Below are 15,196 nucleotides of genomic sequence, written 5' to 3'. Positions count from 1 at the left end.
ATCATCCCTGCCAGGAACTTCCAGAGGTTCTAACTCAGTGAGTCTAAGGTGCAGCCTGGCAAGCTCTTGGCTTGATGTTCCTCTGATAGTCTTGGGTTTTCTGCCCTTAGATGGAATTATAACATGGTGCTGAGGGTAAGGAACCTGGATGCTCAGGTCCTATCAGAAATAATTCTGTCTCTGTCCAAATCAGTGGGTAAAGAGAGCCTATCAACAGGCCACCTGCAGGAGGTAGCTGTGGGTGCCTTGCCAGTGTAGAGACCAAATGGCCAAGTAGCAAACTATGTCTATAGCACTAAAAGATCCACCTTAAAACATGCATCTACATCTGAATTTGGGAACTTTTCTCAGCAGTAGCACTTTTATATTTTATTTGTAATTTATCTATAATATTTGCAGTTATTTGTAGGGTACAATGTGGTGCGTCCATATATGGATAAGTTGTAGCATGATCAAATTATACAATTCATATATCTACTTCTATGGCTACTTCTTTGTGTTGAGGACTCATCAATTTCCCCTATTTCAAAATGATTATTAGTTAGTCCTGTAGACACTATGATGTGCTGTAGACCACTGCATCACATTTTTGCTAAGCGAAGCCTTACAACCTCTGGCTAGGGAGGTCCCTATACCTGCCCACCTACCCAGCCCCTGCCAGCTGCTATCCTCACTCTCCGCTCTAAAGTTCATCTTTCAGAATCCATAAACAAGTGTCATGTTGGTCTTTCTGAGCTGACGTGTTCCATTAAGCACGATGCCCTGGAAGTCCATCCCTGTTGACACAGGGGACAGGACTTGTCAACATCAGCATCCTTTTGAAAAGACAAAGTCAAGGATTTAAAAGTAGAGATGAGTTTCTATTCTGACAAAGGTAACAATTCTATGACAGATTTTCCTGGACTGTTTCCTGGATTTTGGACTGTTAAAGTTTCACCTGGTGTTTAAATTCGGTGTGTGTGGGGGTGGGGGGGTGCGTAGCCTAGGAATAATAGGTGCTAAATCTTTGTTTCCAGTGGCTCCTTGTTTTGCTTCAAGACCAAGTTCGAGTCATGTTGTTACAAGGTGCCAGATTTTTTTTACAGCAAGCAACGCTGCTTATTAGTAAATATGATTCCTTGTTCCTGCCAAACCCCAGTGTTTATAGGTCAGCGGAGGAATCTTTGATGGGGAAAAGAGGCCTGCCTGTTAGTATGCCACCCAAGGCGACTAGTGGCAGATCTGGCCCTGACTGAATGAGGCTCACAGATGCAGAGACACCTCCTGTCAGCTTAGCATGCTTGAATGACATTTGTGTCTGGAGGATCTCAGGGAAGAGGATGCGAAAGCCAGAGCCTGAAAGTGCGATGGCATGCTTTTAAGCCTTCTAGAACCCCTTCCTGTCTCCAAGAGATCAAGAGAAGGCATTTGTGGAACCTCACCACGGCTCGTGAGCAAGAGTGCTGTGATGTAATCAACATCCGTAACCACTCCATAAAGGAATAATGAGTCATCTGCCCTAAGAGTTCCAAGTGTGTTTCCTCCCATGACTCAAGAGGCCCCCACCATGTTTTTACTTTTTCAAGTGTAGTAAGGCTTTTGCCAGACTTCCTTCCGGTAGAGGAGGGAGGGAGTAATGAGGGACCTGTTCACCTGGTACCTCCCACTTGACTGCTCTGAAGAGCCCTTATTATGGGATACTTAGCTTGCTGATTGGTTGGCTGGCATATGCATGTGTTACAGAGTCTCTACTAGAACTCTCAGAAACACTGGATCCTGTGTGGATAAAGCATGTTAAAGAGTAAGTGCAAGCTCCTTCTGCCCCAGGAAAGATATAAATACACTCATCTATTGGCTTCCATGAGAGGTCTAGTCCAGGAGCCCTGAAGGTACCCAGACTGACATTTATTCAAGGCCCTTTTATAAAAGCTGTATGGTGTGGGCCCAGGACCTATGAACATCTTCTCAACCAAAGGCAAGGATGTCAAAGATGGTTATTCAAAGTATAACTACCAAAGGAAAAACTATGAATTCAACACAGATTCAATTTTCTCAAATGGTAGTTCTTAATCTGGTTGTTGAATCTGCAGCTTTAGAAGCCCATAGGTATAGAGGACTATGAAATATCTTGATGAACTGAAAAGAACCTCATTTACATGTATGGAATTAAGTTTGCCCAGTATTAAATCCTGTTGGAGAGAGGGGTGCACATGATTGTGTATATGGATATATTTGTGTATGTATATATGTGTATTAGCTTATATGGTGTGTGCATATGTATGGAAATACACATATGTATGTTCTGTGCATGGATATGTACCTCTATGTACAAGTACATATGTGTGTATGCATAGGCATATACATTGGTTGTTTGGGAGGTGTGCATGTTTGTGTGTGGATATATATACATGTATGTTCATGGGTATATACGTATGTTGTTGGATCAGGTTAGGTGGGGGTACCCTCTAGCCCTTTTTTTTTTTTTTTACCAAGTGACTAATTGAAGTCCTTGTGGTCTTCTATCTTTCTAACAAAATGTCTTGGAAGCCTCCCATCACTCCGAATGTCCTCAAATTGGTACCCATCCTTCTGGGCCCATTTTCCTCAGTGAACTCAGCCTAGCAAGAGCTAGCACCCAGGGATGAGTCCTGTGAGTAACTGAGGAGAGAGTCTTAAGAAAGAACATGAAGAACAGAAAAGCCGGGCTTCCACCAGTCTTCCTAAGCGTGTAGGGTAGACTGGGCTGAGAGTCTCCCCAGCCCCTAGCCAGATTCTCTAACCACACAGGCCAAATATAATGCAGTCTGCCAACCTAGGGACAAATACAGTGTCCCTCGTCTTTGGAGGTAGCTTGTATGTTTGATTCCTTTAAAAATCCCAACCTCTTTAAGGAACAGTTCTAATGAGAAAGAAAAATTCTTGTTTAGTCTTTGAAAACAGTTAAAACCCCATTTGCATTCTGTTAAAAAAAAAAATAGTGCCTAGAGAAACTTATATATTTTTTTTCTGCTGTCTGTGTTTTGCCCTGTATCCTTCATGAGATAGTAGCAAGTTCTGTAAGATCCAGCCAGCATAGCATCCTCTGAGAGGATCTGACAGGAAGCCACAGTGCCATTGTCTAAGCAGCCTAACACCACTGACCTGGTCCTGCGATGGGCAGCAAAGATAAACATAAGAAGGAAGAAAGACTCCAGCGCTCTCATTACGACCACACCCCCGCCTCTGCCCTGCTTTGCTCCTAAGGTTCTATAAAACCAGCCAGCAGCAGAGCAGGCAAAGCTGAAAAGAAAACAAACAAAGGAACAAGCCAAAAAAAAAAAAAAAAAAAAAAAAAAAAAAAAAAAAAATCAACCAAACAAACAAAAACAAAAACAACAACAAAACAAAACAACAAAACAATCCAGACACACCATAGCCAAGATTGTTAATGGCCATGACAGTTTTCTTCTACCTGTAAAAGATTGGGGACAGGTAGGGAACATGATATATCTCTGGGATATACCCTGAGGTAGAGGATATGACCTCTGTGAGTCACAGTGGCTTAGCCTCGCTACCAAAAGACCTGGGGCTGATCATCTTACTGATTTGTGAAGCTGACCCCAGTGACTGACCCACAGCTGGGGGGTGGGGGGGACCATGGCTTTACAGAAGTGTGTTATGCTGTATTCTCTGGTCTTGTTTTGTTTTTTAGGCTGGAGGAGAAAAGATGGATTCAGAGGAGGCGCTGATTTATGAAGAGGACTTAGATGGAGAAGAAGGCATGGAAGGCGAGCTGGAAGAAAGCACAAAGCTAAAAATACTTCGCAGGCTGGCCTCTGTCGCCTCCAAACTTAAGGAGTTCATTGGCAATATGATAACCACGGCTGGAAAGGTCGTGGTGACCATCCTGCTGGGATCCTCGGGTGAGTGAGTCCCAAAGGGCTTCATTCACCCTGAGATAGTCACAGGACACGTGTGCACGGTGAAAGACGATAAAAGGGGGAAAGAAGAGACAACGGATTCCAGGGTCACGGTGTAACACTGACCCCTGTGAAGCCAGCCCCATGGGAAACTTCCCCAGCCTCACTGCACCAGTCAAGTTCTGGTCTTGAGGCTTTCAAAGAGACTGTTAATCTCTGTCAAATCATCTTTCCCATATCTGAGTGAGCTCATTTTGTATGTTTAGATTAGAATAAGAGCTGTTTCTCTTCCCCCGGAACCTTTGAACTCTCTGCTCTTTTGGCAGTTATGTGAGCACGTAGAAGGCCAACACTATCTTTTACATCACAGGGTATTTGAAATCTTAATTTAACTCTCCAAGATATACAGTTTTTCTTCCCAAGTTAGATTGCAATCTCTCTCCACAGACAGTAATTTCCTTTAAATGTTGGCCACATTCTGCTTGTTCCATAATAATGTCATCTAATGCTGTCCCCCTCCCTCCTTCCCACTGCCTACCATACTGAGAGCTTCTTAAAGTGAACTCACTCAGACTGAAGTTACAAAGATGGAATAACTTCTTTTTAGTAGAGAAAAGGAAAACCTAAAGGGAAGTAGAAATTTTCAGCAAATAAAACCCAAATATTTTACTGAGAACTGTTCAAACTCCCTGACCACGTTGCTTTAAGCCATGTATGAACGAGTCGCATCAGCTTGCAGGACAAACTTGTAAGGAGACTGCGGCATCCACAATATATAAGGTTCTTATAAATCTTAGCTGGAAAAAAGTTCAACACCACGGCCATGCAGACAGCCTTTGTTAAGCTCGGCTGTTCATAAAACAAAGTTCAGGGGCTGGAGAGATGGTTCGGTGGTTAAAAGCCCTTGTGTTTGAGAGGCCCTAAGATAGAGTCTTAGCACCCACATCAGGTAGGGGTGGCTCACAACCTGTAATTTCCAAAGCCAGTTATTCAATGACTTCTTTCGAACTCTGTAGTCATGTACAAACATGTGAGGACACACACATGCTCACACATGCACACATGCTGGCATTCATATGCAAAACCTAAACATGAATTCTTAAAAGGTAGTATACATGAACGTGAGAAAGAAATTTATAGGGACGAGGAGAGCAGCGGGGAGATGGGAGAGGGTTGGGGTGAGAATGGTCACGTGCACAAGTGTTAAACTGTCAATGAAAAAAACAATGAATGAAACATTTTGAAAAAAAATAAAGTTGGTATAAAGAAAAGTTGGGATGAGTACACCTATATTCTTGTAGCTCTGGGGAGGGAGGGACAAGCTAGAAAAGGAAAACAGTGAAGTGCGCATTCAATTCTACTGGTAAGAAAAGGAGGGTGGTTTTTTTTTTTTCCTCAGCTCAAATGCTGAGGGTGGGATTTCTTCAATACCTCATCTTAAAGCATGCTCATAACAATATTCATTTCACGTGTGACTTTCCCCTACCGTTGGTAAAGCATTTATTATTTTAGATGATGTTGATGGATTTTATTTTAAAAATTCCCATCCATGCAAGATGTAATAGCATTTAAATCTTGATCAATAGCTAAAGCACATAAAGGAAATTTGCTGCAGTTCTAGCACATAAAGGAAATTTGCTGCAGTTCTAGCGCATAAAGGAAATCCTCTGCAGTTCTAGCACATAAAGGAAATTCTTTGCAGTTCTAGCACATTAAAGGAAATTCACTGCAGTTCTAGCACATGAAGGAAATTCACTGCAGTTCTAGAGCATGAAGGAAATCCGCGGAGTGGCAAGCATCATCCGGCCCCCTTGTCATAGTTCCACGTTTCTCCCTAGGCATGATGCTGCCATCTTTGACCTCGGCCGTATACTTCTTTGTATTTCTGGGTCTGTGCACCTGGTGGTCCTGGTGCCGAACTTTTGACCCACTGCTGTTCGGCTGCCTCTGTGTCCTGCTGGCCATCTTCACTGCTGGGCACCTGATTGGACTTTATCTGTACCAGTTTCAGTTCTTCCAAGAAGCGGTCCCGCCCAACGACTACTATGCAAGGTAGGAGAAACCACCAACGCCTCAGAAGACGCCTCAGAACGCCTCTCCTCCCATTGCTAACCCTCGCAGCCTCCTTAGGACCTTGCTAGTTTGCCAGTGGGCACATTAAGCAGGTCTGGCACAGCAGGGAAGCAGTCTAGCAGTGTGGTTTTATTGACAACACAGTCTAGAAAAAAAAAAAGGAGGGTGTTCTGGGATAAAGGTGCCGCTCGCATTGGAGACAGGAGTGGCTGCTGTCTGGAGCAGACAGGAGAGACATGGGGTCCAAAAAGAGGACACAAAAACACTTCCCAGCATCTAACTAGACAGAGATCTCATAGGCCAAGCATATAATGATCAACTGAGCATCAGAAACAATAACAAATTGACTATAAAAAAAAAGTATAGGACTAAAAATACTAGGATCCAGGATTGTAGAGCAAGTGGAATAGGTAACTACTTGTTTGAACGGAACATGACTGTTCTTGTTTTTTTTTTTTTTTTTTAATTAAGGGAATTTTTTAAAGATTTATTTATTTATTTTATGTATATAAGTACACACTGTAGTTGTACAGATAGTTGGGAGCCTTCATGTGGTCGTTGGGAATTGACTTTTCAGGACCTCTGCTCGCTCCGGTCAGCCCCACTTGCTCTGGTAGACTCTGATAAGTATACTGTAGTTGTCTTCAGATGCACCAGAAGAGGGCATCAGATATCATTACAGGTGTTTGTTAACCACCATGTGGTTGCTAGGATTTGAACTCAGAACCTTTGGAAGAGCAGTCGGTGCTCTTACCAGCTGAGCCATCTTGCCAGCTCTGAACATGACTGTTATGCCAACTCATTTCTATGAAAATGGGAATTAAAGAACTTAGATCATATTGTTGTTCGTCCTAAGGGTCTGCAAACCCTTCAGCTCCTTTGGTCCTTTCTCTAACTCCTTCATTGGGGACCCTGTACTCAGTTCAATGGATGGCTGTGAGCCTCTACTTCTGTATTAGTCAGGTACTGTCAGAGCCTCACAGGAGATAGCTATATTAGGCTGACCCTCAGAGCTCCCAGGGACTCAATCACCAACCAAGGACTATACATGGTGGGACTGATTGTTCTGGCAGCATGTGTATAGTAGAGGATTGCAAAGTCGATCATCAATGAGAGGAGAGGCCCTTAGACCTGTGAAGATTCTGTGCCCCAGTGTAGGAGAATGCCAGGGCCAATAAGTGGGAGAGGGTGGGGTGTCAAGCATGGGGAGGGGGGAGGCAACAGGGGTTTGTTCTTGTTGTTTTTATTTGTTTGTTTGTTTGTTGGAGTGGAAACTAAGAAAGGAGAAATCATATGACATGTACATAAAGAAAATATCTAATAAAAAATTTTTAAAAAATGAAGAGACACACACACACAAAAAAAAAAGAACTTAGAAATTCTTTTGGGGGGACTTTTGACTTTTGTGGGTAAATTCTAGGCCATTCTCAGTTCAAAAGGGAAATTCCTCCCTGCAGGACAGTGGCAACTGATGAAAAGAAAAGGGATGAAGGAGTTAGAAAGTTATTATGTATCATTCCCAAATGAAGCGTATGATTCTAGCCAGAGCCTGAAATCTTGAACTGTTGTGGGGATGAAGGCTACTGCCGTGTTGCCTCACTGGTGTCTCCGATTGCAAAGGGAAATGAAATTGACAGAGTACTCGGCGCCTTTATCAGTAGACCAGTGTTGATATTCCCAGCACCAGGAGACCCTGCTGTTTGACACCTCCGTGCCGTCCAGTGTTGGAGGCACACAGAGTCGTGGTGTCCAGTGGGTTGACTTGATCTCCAAATGACAAGCTCTGTAAATCTCATGAATAATTCAAATTTCCTCAAGTGAAAACAGCTAAAAAAAAAAAAAAAAAAAAAAAAAAAAAAAAAAAACAGAATGTGGTTCCACGGTTCTCTCTTCAAAAATCACCTTTTTTTTTTTTTTTTGCTAAAAATGAGTATATTTAAACTCTGCCAAGAACCGTGCTGGTTTAGAGAAGTGTACGTAAGCGCAGGACATCTCTATGCTGAGCCAAGAGCAAGTCCCTCAAGGGCCCTAGAGCTAAGTGAGGAATATTGGGATTTCTGGACATTATGGAATTGCGAGTAATTTCTTAGATTTGTTGCCAATGTCTTTATTTGTGAGCACATGGGAGGATGCCAGTATTTTGGGAGCTACATTTAAGGATGCAGTGTTGTGATGAAATTTAAACGTCACAGATACTCTGTTGTGATAATTTAGCAACACGTGTGATAGATTATGAAGAAAATAAAAGCATACAGGGAGAAGACCATGTTATTTGCACGGTCAGTAAGGAGTTATCGATCATTCGGCTTGTACTTTCTCTGTCTATCAGAAAGCTCACAAAAGAAAAGGACACACAACAATTACTTGAGGGCATAGGTGGGAAGAACCAAAACTCCTGCCCCTTGGGATGTGGCTCAGCATTGTCTCATTGAGATGTGGAACCTGTACTGGAAAAGCCCACAGATGATGTGAACATCTCAGCAGCAGAGATTTGCTACCCTATGGGTTGGCTGCATGGTGATAATCACAAAGCAGAATGTGTAGATTCGTGTATAAAGAAAATGCTGACTTGAGCATGTGGCCCTACAGCACTAATATATACTAATGCCAATGCCATTTACAGTCAGTTAAAACAGTTGGTAACACACAGACGCGCACATGCACCCACGTGTACCTACACACAGACACACACACACAAGCATGCCTGCCGACACCCCAATAATGACAAATCCAAATGGCTCAACGGATGGTATTAACCTGTAAACTTAAGAACTGTGATTCAGTTTAATAAGAGAAGCATGCAATATAGACACATTAAAACGCAGGAGCTTCTTTAATGGTGCATATTGCATAATATTTGTTTTGGGCGGTAGTGAGTAAATGCTCAACTTTAGTGCAGACATTAGCAGTGAGCTAAATGGATCTTTCAGTTTCTTTTAAGCATTTAATTTTTTGGTTTATTGAACATATATAAAAAATACTCTGTACTGTTGAAAGTGCTGGCTTTTTGGGCAATGACTTAATTGGAAATGTAAACATCCTTTTGCAGTGCAGTAGCTTCCCTTCTTACAAGTTTAGGTTCTTTACTGCCCCCTAGAGGCTGATAGTGGGAAGTAAAGATTATGTATAACCATCATGAAATCCCTTCTAAGTCCCAGGCAACTTTTCCTTCTGTAAGGAAATTTTGTCACAGTTATATGAAGAAGTTGTCCCCTAGTGAAATAGCCAAACCTAGATACAGAGAACCAACAGGGCCATGTTCTAGCAAAACTTTGTGTCAGGACACCGAAATTTCAATTTTATATTATTTTAATATTTTTAAAATATTATTTTTCTTTTAATTTGTCCATAAATTTACAAAGTATAAACCATATTAAACCACACATGAAGCAGAACAGGCCATGGACTATACTTGCCCTGTGCCTTGCTATCCCGTGGCTAATATAACGGTAGTGTCACAGGTGTAATAATTTTTTAAGCTGTCATGTAATTAGAATTGTGCTTTATTAATTATACTCATTACAGAAGATACTTCATACATAAATTGGTTACTCTCAATTCCTTCAGCAACTAGCAACAAGTTAGGTAGTTAGGTTGTTTATTGGCATATAAAGAAGACAAACTAAGGCAAGAGTAAACTCCTTGAAGTAGTGTTTGTTCCTAACTTGATAATCATGACACATTACATTGTACCATTTGGATATTGAAATGTAATGCCTTTCAGACATTAGCCTTTCCCTGGGGATCATTTCGATACACGATTAACCCTAAAAATCATAAGATCTAAGTAGAAGAAATCAAACAATGATACACAGAATTCTATTTTCAAAACAGTTCTTTCTTTACTATTTACTTCACTTTTTCAAATAATAACCAACAAAGTTGTCTCATAACAATGACAAAAATTTGGATTACATTTTTTTTTCTGAAAATAAAGATGATTACTACCAGAGTGCCCATTTGAAAGCTTAAAAGAAGATTAAAAAAACACTGCTCTCTGATTGAAGAACCAGGTTATCTTGAAGTTGGGTACAAGGGTGTGTGTCCCAGTAATTATAAAGAATAGTGACAACACCCATGCAAGATGATATCTATCGTCTGTCTGTCTGTCTGTCTCCCTCTCATCTATCTATCTGTCTATCTATCTATATCTTCTTTCTACCATCTATCTATCATCCATTTGTCTGTCTGTCTCCCCTCCATCATTCTAGCTGGATGATCAGAACCCATTGCCTTCATTTCTCCATCCTCTTTGGATCCTATTTCCACTCATGCAAAACATGGGGGCACCCCGGTGTTCCTTCCTGTTTTTGTCTAGCTTTTATTCCAACCTCTAAACTTTCTCTAGCTTTTTCACAGACTCGCTAGAAAGGTTAGGATCCTTGGCTGAGATTCCTGTTTTCATTTTGTTATTATTTTTACCCTAAACTACAATTGAAAAAAAAATGGCAGCAAAGATTCCCGGCCATCCTGAGGAAAATAGCACAGTCTATTAAATGAACCCAGAATGCCTTATGCTGTTCCTTCATCTGCCAGCTCCCATAAGTTATGATTAGAAATGAATCATGTTCAATGAACAGAAAGGCTTTGTTTGTTTCCACACTAAAGCCATCTAAACATAGAGACAACAAGTTCTGGAATGCCAACATGGCAACCTTTCTCTGTGACCAACGAGAAAAAAGTTAAAGGACAAATGTTTAAAAGTTCAGGGTCATTGGTGCTCTCTATCCTCTTGTGAGGTGATTGTAAAATAGCTTTCTTTGAAAAGAGAAATAAAAGCCCCGTGGTACGCATCTTTCTCTCTTGATGTACGGAAGGCGTCATGCACTCAGAAGTGAAGAAATTCTATGGACTCCTCTACTGGGAGCCTGGGTGTTTGCTTTGCTTACAAGATCCAGGATTTTTCAGCTTCGGCTGGCATCACTGGGTATGTCTGGCTTGCATTCCAGGGGTCTGAGGGCCAGCAAACTGAATCATCAAATAAGTGCTCAGTTACACCTCATTTTTCATTTTGCCAAAAACTTTTTTATGTGAAAAGAGACCAGTGAATGGGGGGAAATCAATGTAAAGTATTTTGTTTTAATATTAGGGAATGGTCACTTAAACCCAAGGCAGTTAATAGTTCTTTGTCCCTTTGTGACAAGAATCATCATGTCCTGGATGACACTGTTCCACTGGCAATTTGGCAGGGGGCACAATTGTAAACAAACACTGGTATCATTTTAGGGAGGATCTTAATGGTTAGGTGACTTGATCTATAGGTCCCAGGCAATGTTTGTCTGTGTTCATCTCAAAGATGAACAGTTGGAGCCAAAGGAAAATGTATTAGTTTCTCCAAAGGCAAATGGAAGTGTGTAAGTCCACACACCAATGGTAACTAAGTATGTGGACACCCAAATCTGTCTGGACAATACGTCAAACTTGTGATCACACGGTATGGCGGAGACTTCATTCCTAGGGCAATGTGGTATCCTACGAGTGATGATACCTACAAGTGCACTTTCTAACCAGGTTTCAGGTTTAGAAATGAATCATGTTCAATGAACAGAAAGGCTTTGTTTGTTTCAGCACTAAAACCATGTAAACATAGAGACAACAAGTTCTGGAATGCCAACATGGCAACCTTACTCTGTGACCAACGAGAAAAAAGTTCAAGGACAAATGTTTAAAAGTTCAGGGTCTGAGCTGTTTGTACAGTTCAGGGATCTCCGTGCTCCCATCACATCTTCTAAGCCTTAGACTTGAAATAAACACTGTGGACAAGACTCTATTTGCCTTTTGCCTATGGGAGGCATCTCTCAGAAAGGGTTTCTCTTCAGGATTTTGTGGAGATGATATCTCATGCTCTGCAGTGACAACTAGACCATCTTTCGGTTGGTCAGACTACGTAACTCATTCAACGTGGTCCGTCGCTCTGACAGCAACCAAGCTGCAGACACTTGACCACAGGTCATGACTTTCTTCTGCCCATCAGTTCTCATCTCTGCCATCAAGGAGCAAATGGTCCCCACAGTCTCAGGAATAGGACAATGAGAATATGATACTAGTGGGTCACAGCCTAGAGATCTAGAATTCTGGCCTGACTATTTTTTGAGCAGAGCACCTGAGCACAAACTCTGAGCCTTTTGATCTTTTCTATAAACTAGGCATGGCCATGCAGCCTTGGCCTAGTGGGAGTATTGCGTTAATAGGAAAGCACATTTCAAGGGCCTGGTGATGTGCGCAGAGTTTAAAAAGAAAAGCTTTAATATTTGCTGCTAAAGTCAAACTCACAGCGTAAGTCCCACACACCATTGCAGTTTTGAGGTCCTGAATCCACAAAGTTTGACCGCTTCATCCCTGGAAAGATTTTTCTCCGTGCTTATACCACTGGCTCTTCCTCTTCCCCCAGAAGCCTAGCATGGATATTTCCTTCTGGAGTCTTACGTCTGCATTTTGTGAGGGAAGAGCTCTATCTTCTGCATAGCTCCCCTCGGAGGCCATTACAACTCAGTTTGCCCATGGGGCCTGATTCTCTGGGGCTTTGAAAGGGCCCTGGATTCTGGAAGGTTACACACTGAGCTCTCAGATCTTGGTCCTGCCTTTTTTTTTTTTTTTTTCTCTCAGTGTCCGACTCCAACCCCTTGTATTTTGGCGCTTTCTATGTCAGCAGGATTCAAAAACGTAGATTTCCTGAACTCCTTACCACAGAGGTAGCCACGATGGGGTAAGGTGATACATGAAGAAATGTCTTGTTTTTCTAAGAAAGGTCATGGTCAATGTTAAAATACCTACTAACAGCCTTCACACTTTATGGTCCATGTCCGAGGGTTTCTAAATACCAGGGACAGGTAAAAAACAAACAACAAACAACAAACAAAAACCAAAAAACAAACCAGGAATATTGGGATAAAGTATGGTATTGGTAAATATATAGTTTTTTTCCTTTTTAAATGCTTTAAGATAGGCATAGTATGGCATTCTTCGAGACCAAGAATGTGGGATACTGAGGCAAGGTGATTATGAACGTAAGGCACAACATATGCAACATTTTAATGGTACTCATAATAGGCATTTGCTCTATCGTTTTGTATTATTGGCTTGTCTCTTTCTCGTTTGGGTATCAGATAATGGTAACTTCACAAAGTGAATTATGCTAACCTCTTGATATGACTTGAGAATTATTTTCTCTTCTTTCAATAATTAACATTGTATTTTGATTTGAAGTTTTTTTTTTTTTATTGGATTTTTTTAACCAAAAATATATCAATTTCTGTCCTGGCTGTAAGACTTTAGTTTTCGTAGTTTCTGTCTTTCAAGGAACTTGCCTTTGTGTATATTTTCAAATGCGTTGGTATGGAGTTGCCGGCAATACTTAGTGTGGGGTCCAGACTTGAAGCCAGAAGAGTGACTCACTGCTTCTGACCTTCCCGGTCACTGAGCCTCAAAGCTACAAGTGTTCTCGAAATAATGCAGATGCCCGGTGGGTTGTTAGGAGACACTCACACAGATCCAAATGGAGAGGCACACCACCGCTCGCCAATGATCTTCTCCCCTGGTTTGTACATTACTGATTATCAGCTCCCGGGGACTTGAAAAGAGGGACAGACGCTCACACTGACATTCTATCCAGTTAAGAAAAATGTTATCTGTCACAGAAATGCCTATGGATCCTTCTCTCATCTACAAGATGCAAGAATTACCATCGCAAGAAATAGCCCCAAAGCAAGGAAGATCACGTGGTCCCCAGTATCCTGCATCAGTCCTCTCTTGTGTCTTCCCCGTGGTGACATCCATCCAGGCAAGGGATAGCAGCCATAGATTTAAAATGCTCACCGTAGGTAAACACTCTCTTGGGAGTCCTAGATGTGACATCAGAGAAATGATGCCTAGAAGGCATTTCCAAATGGTCTCAGTTTGTTCATGGTAATCACTAACCTGAATATAAGACATTTGTGCCAGCTACAAAATTGTCCCTTGGATAGAACGCTATTACGAAACAGCATTATGAGAATATAGCAAAAAGAAAAAAAAATCCCAATTACAGTAAATTGGAGAATAGTGAAGACATGTATGTGCCTTTCAAAACTTCAAAGGAATAATGCAGAGCCCAGGGGACTCCGTGTAAAGTTTTTCCAAGCTTAAAAAAAACAATGTAGTGTGAAATCTGTCAGATTAACATTTTCTCACACACACACACAGAAACATGTCTAAAGTTTAAGTAAGAGACTAATGAAACAGGAAGGCCAAGTCTTGGCTGTGTTTTCTGGATGATGCAATATAGTGTGTAACAGGGAGGGGGGAAGTGGGAGGCCTAAGTACCCGAAACAATGTGAAAGGCAGAACTGGGCTAGGATCGATGGCATTGCTGCTCTCTGCGAAGGTCTCAGTAGTCACTGTATTTCTAACACCGAACTCTTGATTTTCATTCAAAATACAAATGAATTCTGCAGCACTCACCAGCAATTCAACATTTGGCCTTCTGTTTGTACCACAGAATTTTGGACTGAGGAGGCTTGGACAGTATTCCCCCCACACATGCCCCTGCCACCTCTGGTTCTGAACTCCTTGATGGTTCTGATACTCTAAGAGGAAGGCCTTGTGCCCACTGGTGACAAATGGTTGTCCTTGCTACTTAGTCAGGCATTTCAAAGATGGTGGAGCTCTCTGCAGACTGGATCAAAAAAAGGGTGCAGCTGAGAGAATCCCTGGGGCTTCTGCTTTGCACTTGAGAGGAATCCTGTGTGCCAAGCCTGTCCCTGCTCTGGACTTGGATAGCAGTCACTGAAGGTTGCTGAGGTCAAGCTTTGCCACAACACCAGCCTCCGGTTCTGTCCATGAGATGGAGTGCTCTCTCTAGGTCCCTTTGCTCTTTGCACGGAAAGCAGAATATTTACTTGCTAAATGTAAGAAATGGACATTCCATATTCTGAAGGAATGACAGTGCTCTTAGGGAACAGCAGAAGAGTAAAGTTTAGCTGAAATTTGTCCGCAGTTGCAAGCACTTTCAGTGGTTCTTTGACCTTTCCTCAATTGTATTGCCAAGATGAAAGAAATGTATTTTTGGTGAGCAGCCTGCTGTTAACAGTAAGACATAATTCCAGTGCTTATAATTCTACACATCATCTCACACTTCCCACTGAGCGCCACATCTCAGTATCTCTGAAGAGACATTATAAAGAGACGTATATGAAGGCACATATATCCCACTGTGAGGGAGTGTAGTTCAAATTCATCTTAAGTGGGACCAAGAAAGACTCTCGCTC

The 15,196-nt window shown here is 41.8% G+C and overlaps 1 protein-coding gene across 9 annotated transcripts in view; it reads left to right on the top strand.

Moving 5' to 3' along the window:
• Piezo2 (piezo type mechanosensitive ion channel component 2) overlaps positions 1-15,196 on the top strand; it is a 388,432-nt gene that overhangs the window by 248,793 nt on the left and 124,443 nt on the right. For 8 of the 9 annotated variants that reach the window (XM_031365853.1, XM_031365850.1, XM_031365855.1 and 5 more), the window contains 2 exons: positions 3,671-3,881; positions 5,717-5,930. In XM_031365853.1, the coding sequence (XP_031221713.1) occupies positions 3,671-3,881; positions 5,717-5,930 (425 nt within the window). Of the gene's footprint in view, positions 1-1,486; positions 1,781-3,670; positions 3,882-5,716; positions 5,931-15,196 lie in introns of those variants that run through there. The other variant, XM_031365857.1, reaches the window with a different exon arrangement.

This window comes from Mastomys coucha, unplaced genomic scaffold, assembly GCF_008632895.1.
Source record: "Mastomys coucha isolate ucsf_1 unplaced genomic scaffold, UCSF_Mcou_1 pScaffold13, whole genome shotgun sequence".
NCBI classification, from domain to species: Eukaryota; Metazoa; Chordata; class Mammalia; order Rodentia; family Muridae; genus Mastomys; species Mastomys coucha.
This window is presented reverse-complemented; position numbering and strand designations above follow the sequence as displayed.